General features: G+C 36.3%; 1 protein-coding gene across 7 annotated transcripts in view; it reads left to right on the top strand.

Annotated features, from left to right (window-relative positions):
* Nucleotides 1-10,842, top strand: part of PNPLA8 (patatin like phospholipase domain containing 8) — a 36,462-nt gene extending 25,620 nt beyond the window's left edge. For 6 of the 7 annotated variants that reach the window (XM_068669463.1, XM_068669460.1, XM_068669461.1 and 3 more), the window contains exons 10-11: nt 9,424-9,619; nt 9,966-10,842. In XM_068669463.1, the coding sequence (XP_068525564.1) occupies nt 9,424-9,619; nt 9,966-10,240 (471 nt within the window). In that variant the 3' untranslated portion in view covers nt 10,241-10,842. Of the gene's footprint in view, nt 1-2,019; nt 2,283-9,423; nt 9,620-9,965 lie in introns of those variants that run through there. The other variant, XM_068669466.1, reaches the window with a different exon arrangement.
* Nucleotides 10,843-12,122: the final 1,280 nt, after the last annotated feature.

Here is a 12,122-nt window from a genome sequence, read left to right as displayed (position 1 = left end):
TCCCCTCTCCATAGGATTTCTCTGTGATTCTATTATTCAAAGGAGTTATTCCTTTGTTTGGGTGCAGAACCTTTCCTGCAGTTCTTTCTCCCTTCTCTCCCTCATTGGGGATACAAATACTGAGTAGTTGATATCCAAATCCTGATCCATCTCAATTATCTCCAATAATTAGTGCACTTTTCTTCTTAAATTTTGTACAGTTCAGGATCAAATCCTTTAGTTATGAACCTGCTTTGTTCCAGTTGTAATGAAATGAAATCTAATGTTTGAGTCAACAAAGAATAAAGTTGTATTAAATAAATATCTACCATAGTTTTCTGTAATAAAATTTTGGGAAACCCAATCTCAGTTTGGAGTTACAGTATGAAAGAAAGGTAAAACTCATCTTGAACACTGCCTGTGCTTCTCAAGCTGGGGTATGTGTTTAAGGCTAGTATAGATTCAACCACAGGCCAGCATTTTTTTTTCCTTCTTCGGTTGTATGATCCTCTGTTCATTGTTTGGGAACCAGCTTAAATACATACTATCCTAGTGACATTGCTAAATTAGTACAATTAAATGTGGTACATGGCTTATGCTTTTAATGAAATATCTGATTATTTTATTTCTTCTTTCATGATGTCTGCCAATATCTAGTAAATCTTTATCAGTACAATGCAAGTACATTTTCTTTATCTGACACAAAAACATTAATTCAATAATGTCTTCAGCACAGCTGGTCACCTTCTGTGAATTAATGACTAGCTGGGATGAGTTAATAATTTAAGATAATCACCTAGTAGTCTCCCTCAGAAAACCATTTATTCCAAAGAAATGTCAAGAGCAAACGTGGGTAATGTAGGGGGAAAAACTGTGTGATACATTAATAAATATTTAGTGATGGCAATAGTACTGGTAGCTCTCAGAAGCATTTAGCATGACATTTGTCTGTATACAAAGTGTTGTCTGGCATTGATAATTTTTAGAAAACTTACATACTGTATGGGAGAACAGTTGTATCGAAAAGTAACCTTTTCAATAAACTTTCAATCTTTATTAGACATTTGTATATTTTATGTGATGTGATCTCTCAATCTAGGGTATTCTTTTTTTTATGACTGGAGTAGTAAAAGTACAAATGAAGCTTTTAAATTCTTTTTAATTGTCAAAGAGCCATTTAACAATATAAATGCAAATGCTTTTAATTTTCTGTATGAGCACCTTCTAAAGATTTTTTCTATTAGCCAATTCAAGTGGAATAAGACATTTATTTGAGGAAATTTAAGGGAACATTTCTGCCTCTTCTTAAGTAATGGAATCTGTTCATTCTGAAATAGTTAGAAATTCGGTGTATAAGAGGAGTGCATTAAACGTCCATCACCAAGTAAGGCCTCTGTTAGGAAGCAGCATTATGCAGAAGACATTATAAATTGTACACAGATGACCTAGTGGCATCTCTGTTAGCATGGCTATGAGGCAAGGGTGGTTCTTTTTAAATAAAGTGTGTGAGATACTCGTATAAAGAGCTAACGTTAGGTCATTGTGTGCTGTACAGGAGATAATCTGATTTATTTAAAAAAAAAATGTTGTCTCACTCATCTTTCATGTATGAAAGTAAACCAGACCCACCATTAGAAGGAACCTAAAACAAATTGTTCTGGTACGCTGTACATTTTAGAGATGTCTTAGAAATATTGGCACTGCCTTCCATTGTTACCACCAAGATTGAAAGAAAACAGTGCTACTAATGCACTGTTTGCTGCTTATAACAATATTGGTAGGGTCAAAATAGTTTGTGCAGGGACATAAAGATGTCCTGTGCTTTCTGCGAGTCATCCTCAGTAGTGCCATGACTGACTACTCACCAAAGGAAAGCCGTAATACAAAAATTTTGCGATATTAGATTAATGTTTAACAAACCAGGGTAATCATGGAACTTTTGTATTGAGGATTATTTGTATTCAGTATTTTGTACTGAACGCTGTGGGAGCTGGCATATTGTCCAGCTAAATCTGATACACACACTCTCCTTTTTCACAGTGTATATATTGAGAACTGTTATTTGGTAGCCCAGTGACCTTTGCCTAAGCAAGCCATGAAGCTCTGTCTAGTGTCATGCCAGCACTGGATGCCCAGTGCAATCAGAGGACTGACTGGGATCTGAATCTCGAAGATATCAGTATGGGAGATCTTACAAATAGTCAAACAAACCTCCTGTTTCTATCTCTTGTTTTCTACTCTGGGAACGTTTGCTGCTGCTCATGTAAACATACTGAATTTGTTATTGCCTCAGCAAGACATACCTTTTTATCTATGGAAACTCCAGTAAATGCTTTTGGAATATGTATTTTAATTTTTCAGCCAAGTAATCGCTTGCAAAAGTTCAGACTCTTCAAACTCCTCATTTGAAACAACAAGCCCCAGCCTTAATCTGTGCCTGTTCATGATTTTTATGTTGGTTTTAAACATAGAGTTTGAAAAATACTTGTCAAAACTCTGTTGAGAATCTTTGCCTGTCTTGTCTTACCCTCTGATGGCTTTGTACTAATTCTGTCTCCAGTTCTTCCACAAATACAATGAAAGTAAACAACAGAGCAAGTCTGTAAAAGTGAACTAAAATGCAAAGCATGTCTGCATAGGCAGTGAGGTGAAATGGTTACTATGGAGCCAACAAACTCAGCTTCCAAATATCAGACTTGGCTTTCCTAAGTCATATATCCTTCACCCAATGCTAAATTATTTTCTCCACAAAGCTTAACATCACTTAAGCGAAACTTCAGCACACAGGATGTTACACGGAGCAATTGCAAGGCACAACTTGAATCTGACACAATTAAGAAGTGTAATGATAGCTTATGAACATGCAGTGTATTCTGAACTTCAATTAAAGTCCATGGTAAAGTATGGTTCAAACTTTTTTCAACATCAGTTTAACAACTGGTTTAAATTATTGAAATAAATATCTGAGTGGTGATTTTATGTGCTTTCACCATACTTATTTATATGGGACAGGATTTTCAGCAGGTTCTGTGTTACCAGGCTCCAGGTGGTCTGGAGCACTTGCCTTCTTTGAGACCTCCCTTCTGATTATGAAATAAATAAGGAAAATTTGACAGTATTTAACCAGGATTTATCTTATCACTAGAACCATGTAAGCCTTGTATCTTCAGCAAAGAGATTTCCATGGAGCACATGCCTACAAAAAGTGAATTTTGGGGGCTTTAAATAATTAGATCTGGTAGACAAATGACAAGGGAGCCTTCCCTGGCTATTTTGTAACTTTAAATACACTTGTAGAAAATATTAGCTTATAGCTTTAGACTCCAGCTGACCAATGCTAGGCCCTAAAAATAAGGTTATGTTTGCATTGGGCAAGTTCTAGAAAAATCTGTATGGGGCAGGGAAAACATTTCATAAACTTCACTTAGGAATTACTTGATTAAAGGTTGAGTAAAGCATAACAATTGTATGTTTGCCACTTGGAAAGCCTTTGGCAAAAGACTGAAAGTAATGTCTGAGTGACTTTATTGCTTTGCTAGCACAAACAAGCTTGTTTATACATGTCTCTGTTTTAAGATTTTATTCTTAAATATTCCTCAATTATTTTTTACTGTATTTTTAAAGCCTTCTCTACTGCTAACTGTCATTAGGAAAATTATAAACCCTTCTTCAGCACTTGCTTGCTGTGGCACTTTGTGCTCAGTGTGCTGCCAGCAAATGAAGTTGCCTTAAGCGTGGATTGGTTTTGCAGAGTTCAGAACACGAAGAAGTGGACAGGAGATGCCAGCGCACTGACCGTAGCAGCACAGAACACAAAGGGAAGGGGTGACTCATGTATGTTTGGGAAGTGAAAAAGATTGCAATTACACTGAGAACTAATGAAACGAGAGAAGACGGTGAAATGTAGTCAAGGACAGGCGATCTAAGAATGGGAGAACAAAGAGTGAGGCACTGCTCTACTCTGGCTGTTTGCCTAGCACATAGTCAGAACTTCAGATAATTGCACATTTTTGGGGATATTGGTCAGCACTTCAGTCATTTAAAGAGTTCCTGCAAGTTTCAGTTCATTTCCAAACGAAGAGCAGCAAGTGGGAAAAGCATATTTGCATATATATTGTTTTTATAAGACTTCTGATAGTACTGACAAAGTTCAATTTCTTGTAAGAATGGCTTTTAAAATGGGTTCATTTTACAGCTAAAATAACATGCCTTTACAATGTTTCGTGTGCTATTTTTTTAAGTAGAGTAGAACTTCAGGAAAATTGAGAGGTTGAGGACCCAGGAGGTAGTCTTGTCCAGCCTCCTGTTCCAAAGCAGGTAAACTTCACAGTTAGGGCAGCTTTCTCAGGACAGGGCCTCACCCAGCTGAATTTTGAAAATATCCCAGAATGGAGATGCTACAGCTTTCTCTATCTGTGCTCTGTTCTGCACTTCTTAAAAAGAGTCTGGCTGTGTATTCTCCCATTTTTAATAGTAAAAGACTGATTAGATTCTTCCTTGGCTTTCTCTTTTTCCAGGCAGAGCAAACCCATATTTCTGCCTATCTTCTCACTTATGTTCAGCCCCCAAAGCATCTTAGTGGTTCTTCACTGTCCACATTCCAGTTTCTCAGTGTCTTGTAACTGGGTGTCTAAAACTGGATGCAGTATTCCCAGTGTGACCTCATGAGAACTTAATAAAAGGGAATAATCACTTCACTTGACCTACAGGTTATGCTTTTAACCTAACATGTCATTAATATTCATTCATGCAAATGTGTGTTGATAATATAGTATTGTGTCTAATAAACGGTTCATATTGTTTTTTTCTATATGTACACAGATTACTGCTGTGGTATGGCTCTTATCTAGTAATGTAGGTAAAAGGGGCTCCACAGTACTTGGAAATGCTTTACTCTATCAAAAAGAAACCAAATTTATTAGGAACTGAAAAGGTTTAGGGCCACACAAAGCATTGCTTTCTAGAACTGGAATTGCATCTGAAGCTTATAGTGTAATTTAAACTATCACTTTATGTCAACAAGATTTTTGTGATGCTGTGTGTCGTATAAAAATGCTTTTTTGTTTATTTTGTTTATATGAAGGCTTTAGGAGAGCAGAATTGTGCTACCCTAGCATGGATCCATTACATGTTTGCTCTTCCACTATAAATAATGTTGTGAAAATATATTTAATTTAAAAAAGATAATGGACACAAGGGATGCAACAATTTTCAGACACTTTGAAGGTTGCATTCTGTCAGTGCCTTTTGCATGTCTTACTATCAGCATTTGTTAATCATCATACTTTCAAATATTGTAAAATGCATTATTTTGTAAACAGTTTTATTTGTGAAGAGTCGGGCACACAGAAGTTGTCATTCCGTGACATATTAAGTGCAGCTTGTCACTAGGATACCTACTTTCCCATATCTTTTCAGTGATTCATATTTTTCCCCATAGCACATCACAACTACCCAGTTTGTAGAAAAACAACACAGTATTTTACTGATGTTTGGTTTGTATGTTCCCCAGCCATGACTGTCCTTCATCAATACATTTAAATGCCTCGGTGAAACTTCTTCCTTCTGGATTGCCATGCTTGGTTTGTCATTCCTCCCTGGTGCAGAAGCGTCTTGTGTAGATCCTAGTTCTTCCATCCTACTAAGTAGAGCACTTAAATCTAAGCTTGAAAAATAGGCAGATTAAAGACGAGAGATAGTACCAAGAAAGTATAGCATTTGAAATGGAATCAACTCCCAGACTGAATTACTTCCTTCTGGAAACAGAGACAAGAATCAGATTTTGGCCAACAGGCACCTCTGTACCCATAGACAAGATAAACAAGGCCAATTTATTTTATCACTTATCTCCGGCTATTTAACTGTATGAAACTTTTCAAAGTGGCAAGAAAGCTCATAGAAAGTAATAATGGAAGAGGAAGCTATTGTGTTATTCAAGGGACGTTGCATACTACTAGCAGTCACTCGGTCTCTTGGTTATACTGCACATTCGTTAACCGATCTTTAAAAAGCTAAGCACTTAAAATAGAAATGCTTTAATTGGTAAGTTATAAATAATTTATATCACTTCGTATAAAATTATATAACTATTGAATAACTTAAACGAAATCAGGAAAAAAAAGTAAAGATACCAAATAAATTGTTGTTCTCCAAAATAAATTGATAGGCTGAACGCAGGGGAATTCCTAAGCAATGATTGGTGAAAATCCCGGTGATCTCAGTGTATCTTATATACGAAAGTGCAGACTGACTCACTTGGAATTGGATTCCAGTGTCCCAAGGATGAACATGAAGAATCACATGTCATGATTTCTTTGCATTATTACTTTTTTAAGAATTAGATCTTTCATGTTGATAGTCAATATTTTTCAATATCGATAGTCAATTTATTTCTCAGGGAAGAGTTTTTGTGCAATTTCATGAAGATCAAGAAAGCAAGCAATTATTCAGAATCAAAAAAGTCACTTTTTTAAACTTATACCTTGATTTTTTGTTTGTTTATAGTTTTCCTCACAATTCACCTACATGTGAGATCACTGAAACCAATTTTACAACTTGTACAATATTTTTTACATGAAGATTTCATTCCTGTGACATAATTTGTTCTAAGCTTTCTGGAGCTTTCTGAGATAAATTATTGAAGTATTTTCCTCATTGATTCCTGAGAAGTCCAGTTTATTGTAACATTATTTGCTGCTTCAGTAGTCGATCATTGTAAGCAGAAAAGCAATGTGATAAACATCTTTGTTTAACAGACTAAGCTGATTTGAAGCACAATATTGATTATCAATTGTAATCTGTTTGCAGGTGAAGAAAAAGAAATCACTTCCTTATTGAGTCCTAACTTGCCAAAAATTACATATAGCTTTATAAATGCTTTAATTATATTAAAGGTGTCCAAAAAGTACTAGGAGTGGATATTTACTGTTAGTCCAACAAACCTAAATTGGAGAATGTTGAAGTATGGAAATAGTTGCATGAAGCTGGTAATGTCATCGTAGTGCACATTTGATATGTGTAGTTTACATTCCTTTGGTCTTCTATTTGTCAAATTGACAAAAATGCAGTAATCTAGTATTAACTACATCATGTATTTTGATAACTCTAATCTTTCCCATGGTGGAAAAAATCATGTTTAATTAAATTATATTGACAAGATCAGTGGAAATTATTTGGTAAGCATTTTTTCATTTAGGATACAAAGAAAGTAAGCACCACAAAGATAAGTATTAAGATTTCAGATTAAGATTCATGGGGAATTTTATCAAGGACAAAAACATCCTTGTATTTAGTTTTCTTCATCAAATCTAATTTAAACATAAGGATAATAGGCACTGAAAAGGCTATTCATTTTAGCAGTGTTTTGAGCAAAGTGGACAGTAGTCCAGAAGCAGTTCAAAGATCTTTTTGTAGTTTGAAATGGAAGCTTAATTAAAAAAAAATATCAAAGCTCAGTAATCCTGTTTTTACTTATCTAGCACAGCTGTAGTTAAAAGGAGCTTCAGTAAAGCGTGTATTGACTCCAAAACAGTTTTTATTCCAAACTCTCCTTGAGCTAAGTTGATTTGTTTATTTCCTTTTCTTGTAATGTGGTTGTCAGGTATAGGCTGTAGGGAGTTCAGGGAGCTTTTGCATAATGCTTATAGTAGTCCATATTCTTTCTCTTCTATATTTTGAAGGTTTTTTTGCATAGATTTTTGAATAGCTAAAAAAAAAATCTTGGTCTCTGCTATTATTTACTACAGAAATTTTGAAACCAAAATCCTCTGCATGTTCATGAGTAGTCAGCATGGCTGTACAAAGGGCATCTCATGATTGACCAACCTGATAGCCTTCTACGATGAAGTGACTAGCTTCATGGGCAAGAGGAGAGCACTGGATATTGTTTACCTTAATGATAAAAAAAAAAAAAAAAAAAAAAAGCCTTTGACATCATTTCCCATAACACTGTAGACAGTGAGGTGGAATGCAGATGAGCTGAATGGCCAGGCCAAGAGGTTTGTGTCTCAAAGGCCAGTTGAAAGCAAGTCACCAGAGATGTATCCCAGAAGCCGGTACCAGTGGCAGTAAGGTTTAACATCTTCAGTAATGACCTTGATGATGGAACAGAGTGCACCTGCAGGAAGCTTGCAGATCATGCATTACCTGGGTGGAGTCACTAGTACATCAGGTGGTTGTGCCTCTGCTCAGGGGGACCTCAGCAGGCTGGAGAATTCTCACGAAGTTCAAAAAGGAGAAACGCAACCCTGTGTATGGAGTGGAATATCCCCAGGCACCAACCCATGCTGGGACAGACTGGTTGTAAAGCAGCTGGGCAGAGGGACCTTGGGGTCCTACTGGACAAGCTGAACGTGAACCAGCAATGCACTCTTGTGGCAAAGAAGGCCAACAGCATCCTGGGCTGCATTAAGAACAGTGCTGCAAGCAGGTCAGGGGAGATAATCTTTACTTGCCACACTGGTGAGGCTGCATCTGGAGTACTGTATCCAGTTCCCCAGAAATAGAGCGCATACAGGAGCAAGTTCAGTGTGGGGCCACAAAGCTGATGAAGGGACTGGAGCGTCTCTTACAGGAGGAGAGACTGAGAGAGCTGGGAATGTTCAGCCTAGAGTGGCTTATGTGGGGTATCTTGCCCATGTGTACAAATAAAAGGGATCCACATTCTTCCCAGTAGTACCCTCTGAAAGGACATCAGGCAATGGCATAAATTAAAATACATTAAATTCCATCTGAACAGAAGAAGACTTAGGGTGGTCAAACACTGGAACAGGTTGTCTGGAGAGGTTTGGAGTCTCCATTTGTGGAGATGTTTAAAACCCAACTGGATGTGGCCCTCAGCAACATTCTCCAGCCGACCCTGCTTGAGGAGCGGGGTTGGACTAGATGATCTCAATAGGTCCCTTCTAACCTAAACTGTTCTGTCATTTTTCCAAGTCTTAAATCTAGGCTATAGCATCCTGTGTAATTACTGTGCCTATAGAGCATCCTTAGCTCTTGTAATTTATTTGTTTTTATTTTAGGATCTGCAGGTTTGAATTTTGTTACAGAATATAACCTTGTAATAGAAGTAATAAACGTTTTCAGATGCAGACTTCTGGGTTGTTTAAAGAATTCTCTATAGCTTGTCTATCTTAGCTTAAAGATCTTCTGAAGATGAACTCATGACTTCATTCAGATTTTCCAGTGAATGCTACTGTTTCAACCTACCTCTTCCACACAACACTGACACCAGCAGAACTGACCAGAGACCTGAGAGGTGCTCCAGAAGCGCAGGAAACCTGCTGCATAGCACAAACAGAACAGTTGCACGGAAGTTGGAAATCACTGCCTATTTCACTGACATAGTCTTGTATATTAATGCTATTGCAAGTTTAGTTTATCATTGTGATTTCTTTCATGACTATGTATTATATATAATGCTAAAGCTTTACTTTTAATTTACAGGATGGAGGTTTGCTTCTAAACAATCCTTCTGCACTGGCAGTTCACGAGTGCAAGTGTCTTTGGCCAAATGTTCCATTGCAGTGTCTGATATCGCTGGGTACTGGTCGATATGAAAGTGAAGGAAAGACAAATGTCACATACACCAGTCTGAAAGCCAAACTCACAAATGTTATCAGCAGCGCAACTGATACAGAAGGTTAGTGTCTTAAGGTGCATTTGTACTGTGATTATTTTTTTTAAGATTCTTAGAATTATCATTCTCGATTATCGTAACTGAGGTTGTCTTAGAATACAAGATAAACATTTTCCAGAGAAAAAAACATGTATAGTGTTGTTTGCAAACTTCTAATGAGAAAGGTGGTTTTTTATGTTTTGTGTTTTTTTTTTTTTTTTTGATAAGACAATGGTGGAAAGATGTTTACTTAGCAAAGCAGTACATACTTAAAATCATTGTGTCACTCCAAAGCACTTGGTGTTCAGATTGTAGGACTGTCTCTCTCTCCTGTAAATGTAACAGTTTCGTACATTTGTTTTAAATACAGAAGTTCACACCATGCTGGATGCACTGTTACCACCAGATACTTACTTCAGATTTAACCCTCTTATGAATGAAGACATACCTCTGGATGAAAGTCGGAAAGAGAAACTCAATCAGCTGCAGACAGATGGAATTCGCTATTTAGAACGAAATGAAGAAAAACTGAAAAAAGCTGCAAAAATATTAACACAAGAAAAATCGACTTTGCAGAAATTTCATGATTGGATAAGGTTAAAGGCTGACATGTATGAAGGCCTTCCCTTTATTTCCAAATTGTGAATATGTAATGCATGAAAGATTGTAAATGTAAATCCTATTCCAGAAAACTCCTCCAGTACTGTAAAGGAAGAATGTTTATTGTGGGTAAATAACATCTCTGGAAAGCTGTCCGTAGAGTTCTGGTGAAAGCAGTTCAGGATGGCTGTTTTGTGCACACTTAACTTGATATAAAGTTTTATGGTGTTAATTATTTTTTGAACTTTAGGGATCTTAATGTTGTTCTACTTAAATTTGTTAAAGTTGGTAAAAACTGAAAATTATGAAAACAATTGTGCTGTACATTTTTCAATGTATGTACCATAATTATGGTGGCAGTGAGCCTTTATTCATCAACTACCAGGCTTGTTCAAAATTAACAAAAAATAAAATCTTCTTTCGCTTTAGAGTAGGCAATATACCTGTTGAGGCTCTTATGCAGCCAGTTAATATAAAGAAATGTAACATCTTGGAAACACTTTTCCTGTGTTAATTGCACTTTTACATTTGAAAGATAACATCTAAGTTCTTTTTTTATTATTTCCAATGTTTTTGTATATAACCGTATTCAGTAAGATGTTTAGATGACTATAAATGGCATATTAAATTATCAAAATTAACTGATATTCTGGGGACTTGCTGCTTATTGTTTTCACTGGAATGACTTCACATTGGTTCATTCATTATTTGAAAATAATTCCAAGCCCCCAGACTTCATTTGAGCTGCTATTCCTGTCAGAGGATAAAGGAAATAACTAGTGAACTGTTTGAAAATGTTATGCGAGTTGAGAAGCTTATTATAGAAGCTTCAGTTTTGGATGCCAAACTTCGCGTGTTTCTAGGCAAGAGAAATTTAGCAGTTGATACCTGAATAATAAATTATGCATTTCCTTTTATCTTTTAACTTTCATATGTGAATCCTCTCAAAGTTGTTCAAGTTGCGAAGTATTATTTACAGCATGCTACAATCTTACTACTCATTTCTGTGCAACTTCTTGCCTATGTCAAGCAGAGGGGTGTGGTAAGCAATGGCAATACTGGACATCAGTAAAGTGACATTTTCAACAACAGGAAGGTACAAGTGAATTCTTAGAAACAATATCATAGGACAGACAAGAAGTGTCTGTGTTTAAATGAGGTTCATTCTGTGAAAAGATTTGGTTCATTTTAAAAGGCAAAAAACTGCCAATTTTTGTACATATGGCTGTCTTGAGGAAAGGGAAGGAGGTGCTTATTTCAGAGGAAGATCTGGATTTGCAATTACACTCTTTTTTTGTTGGAAACCCTTTTTCCTCTATTGTTTATTGCTGTAACTACTTTTTCCTAGGTGTAGGGTTTTTTTACAAATACACTTAGAATTGAATTTAGCTACAGAGTAATTAATTCAGACTGTTTTAGGCCATGTTGTATAAATTCACAGGATGCATGTATGATGAATCCTTTCAAAATAAACTCTTTGATCCTCAGCATTGCCAGTGCTGCACTATCAGGCACTAATTAGGAGTCTGTGCTCCCTTCAAAACCACTTTAAAATGCGCAGGCACAACAGATTTATCACTCTAACTGTAATTAGTTTTCAGTTACTTTAAAAATATCAGCAACTTGCGAGGATTCCCAACTATCACGGATGTGTTCGCTACAGCACAGAGTATAAAAGTAAAATTATTTTCAGGAAGTTTATTGAGGCATTAGGTGTGGAGTCCCACGTGATACTCTAAAACAGAAGAAAATGAAATAGGGAAATTGGAACTGGACAGACAAGGAAAAAATCTTTTAAATTGAGGGGGGGTGGGTTATTGATAGCAGATGGTTTGGTTGTGGGTCAAATACTAGGATATGCTAAATAATCAATGGGCTGAAGAACGTGATAATTAACAGGTGAATCTAGGAGGGATCATGAATATTT

Source organism: Anas acuta, chromosome 1 (assembly GCF_963932015.1).
Source record: "Anas acuta chromosome 1, bAnaAcu1.1, whole genome shotgun sequence".
In the NCBI taxonomy this organism is placed as follows: Eukaryota; Metazoa; Chordata; class Aves; order Anseriformes; family Anatidae; genus Anas; species Anas acuta.
Note: the sequence above shows the minus strand (reverse complement) of the source record. Positions and strands in the feature narration are given on the sequence as shown.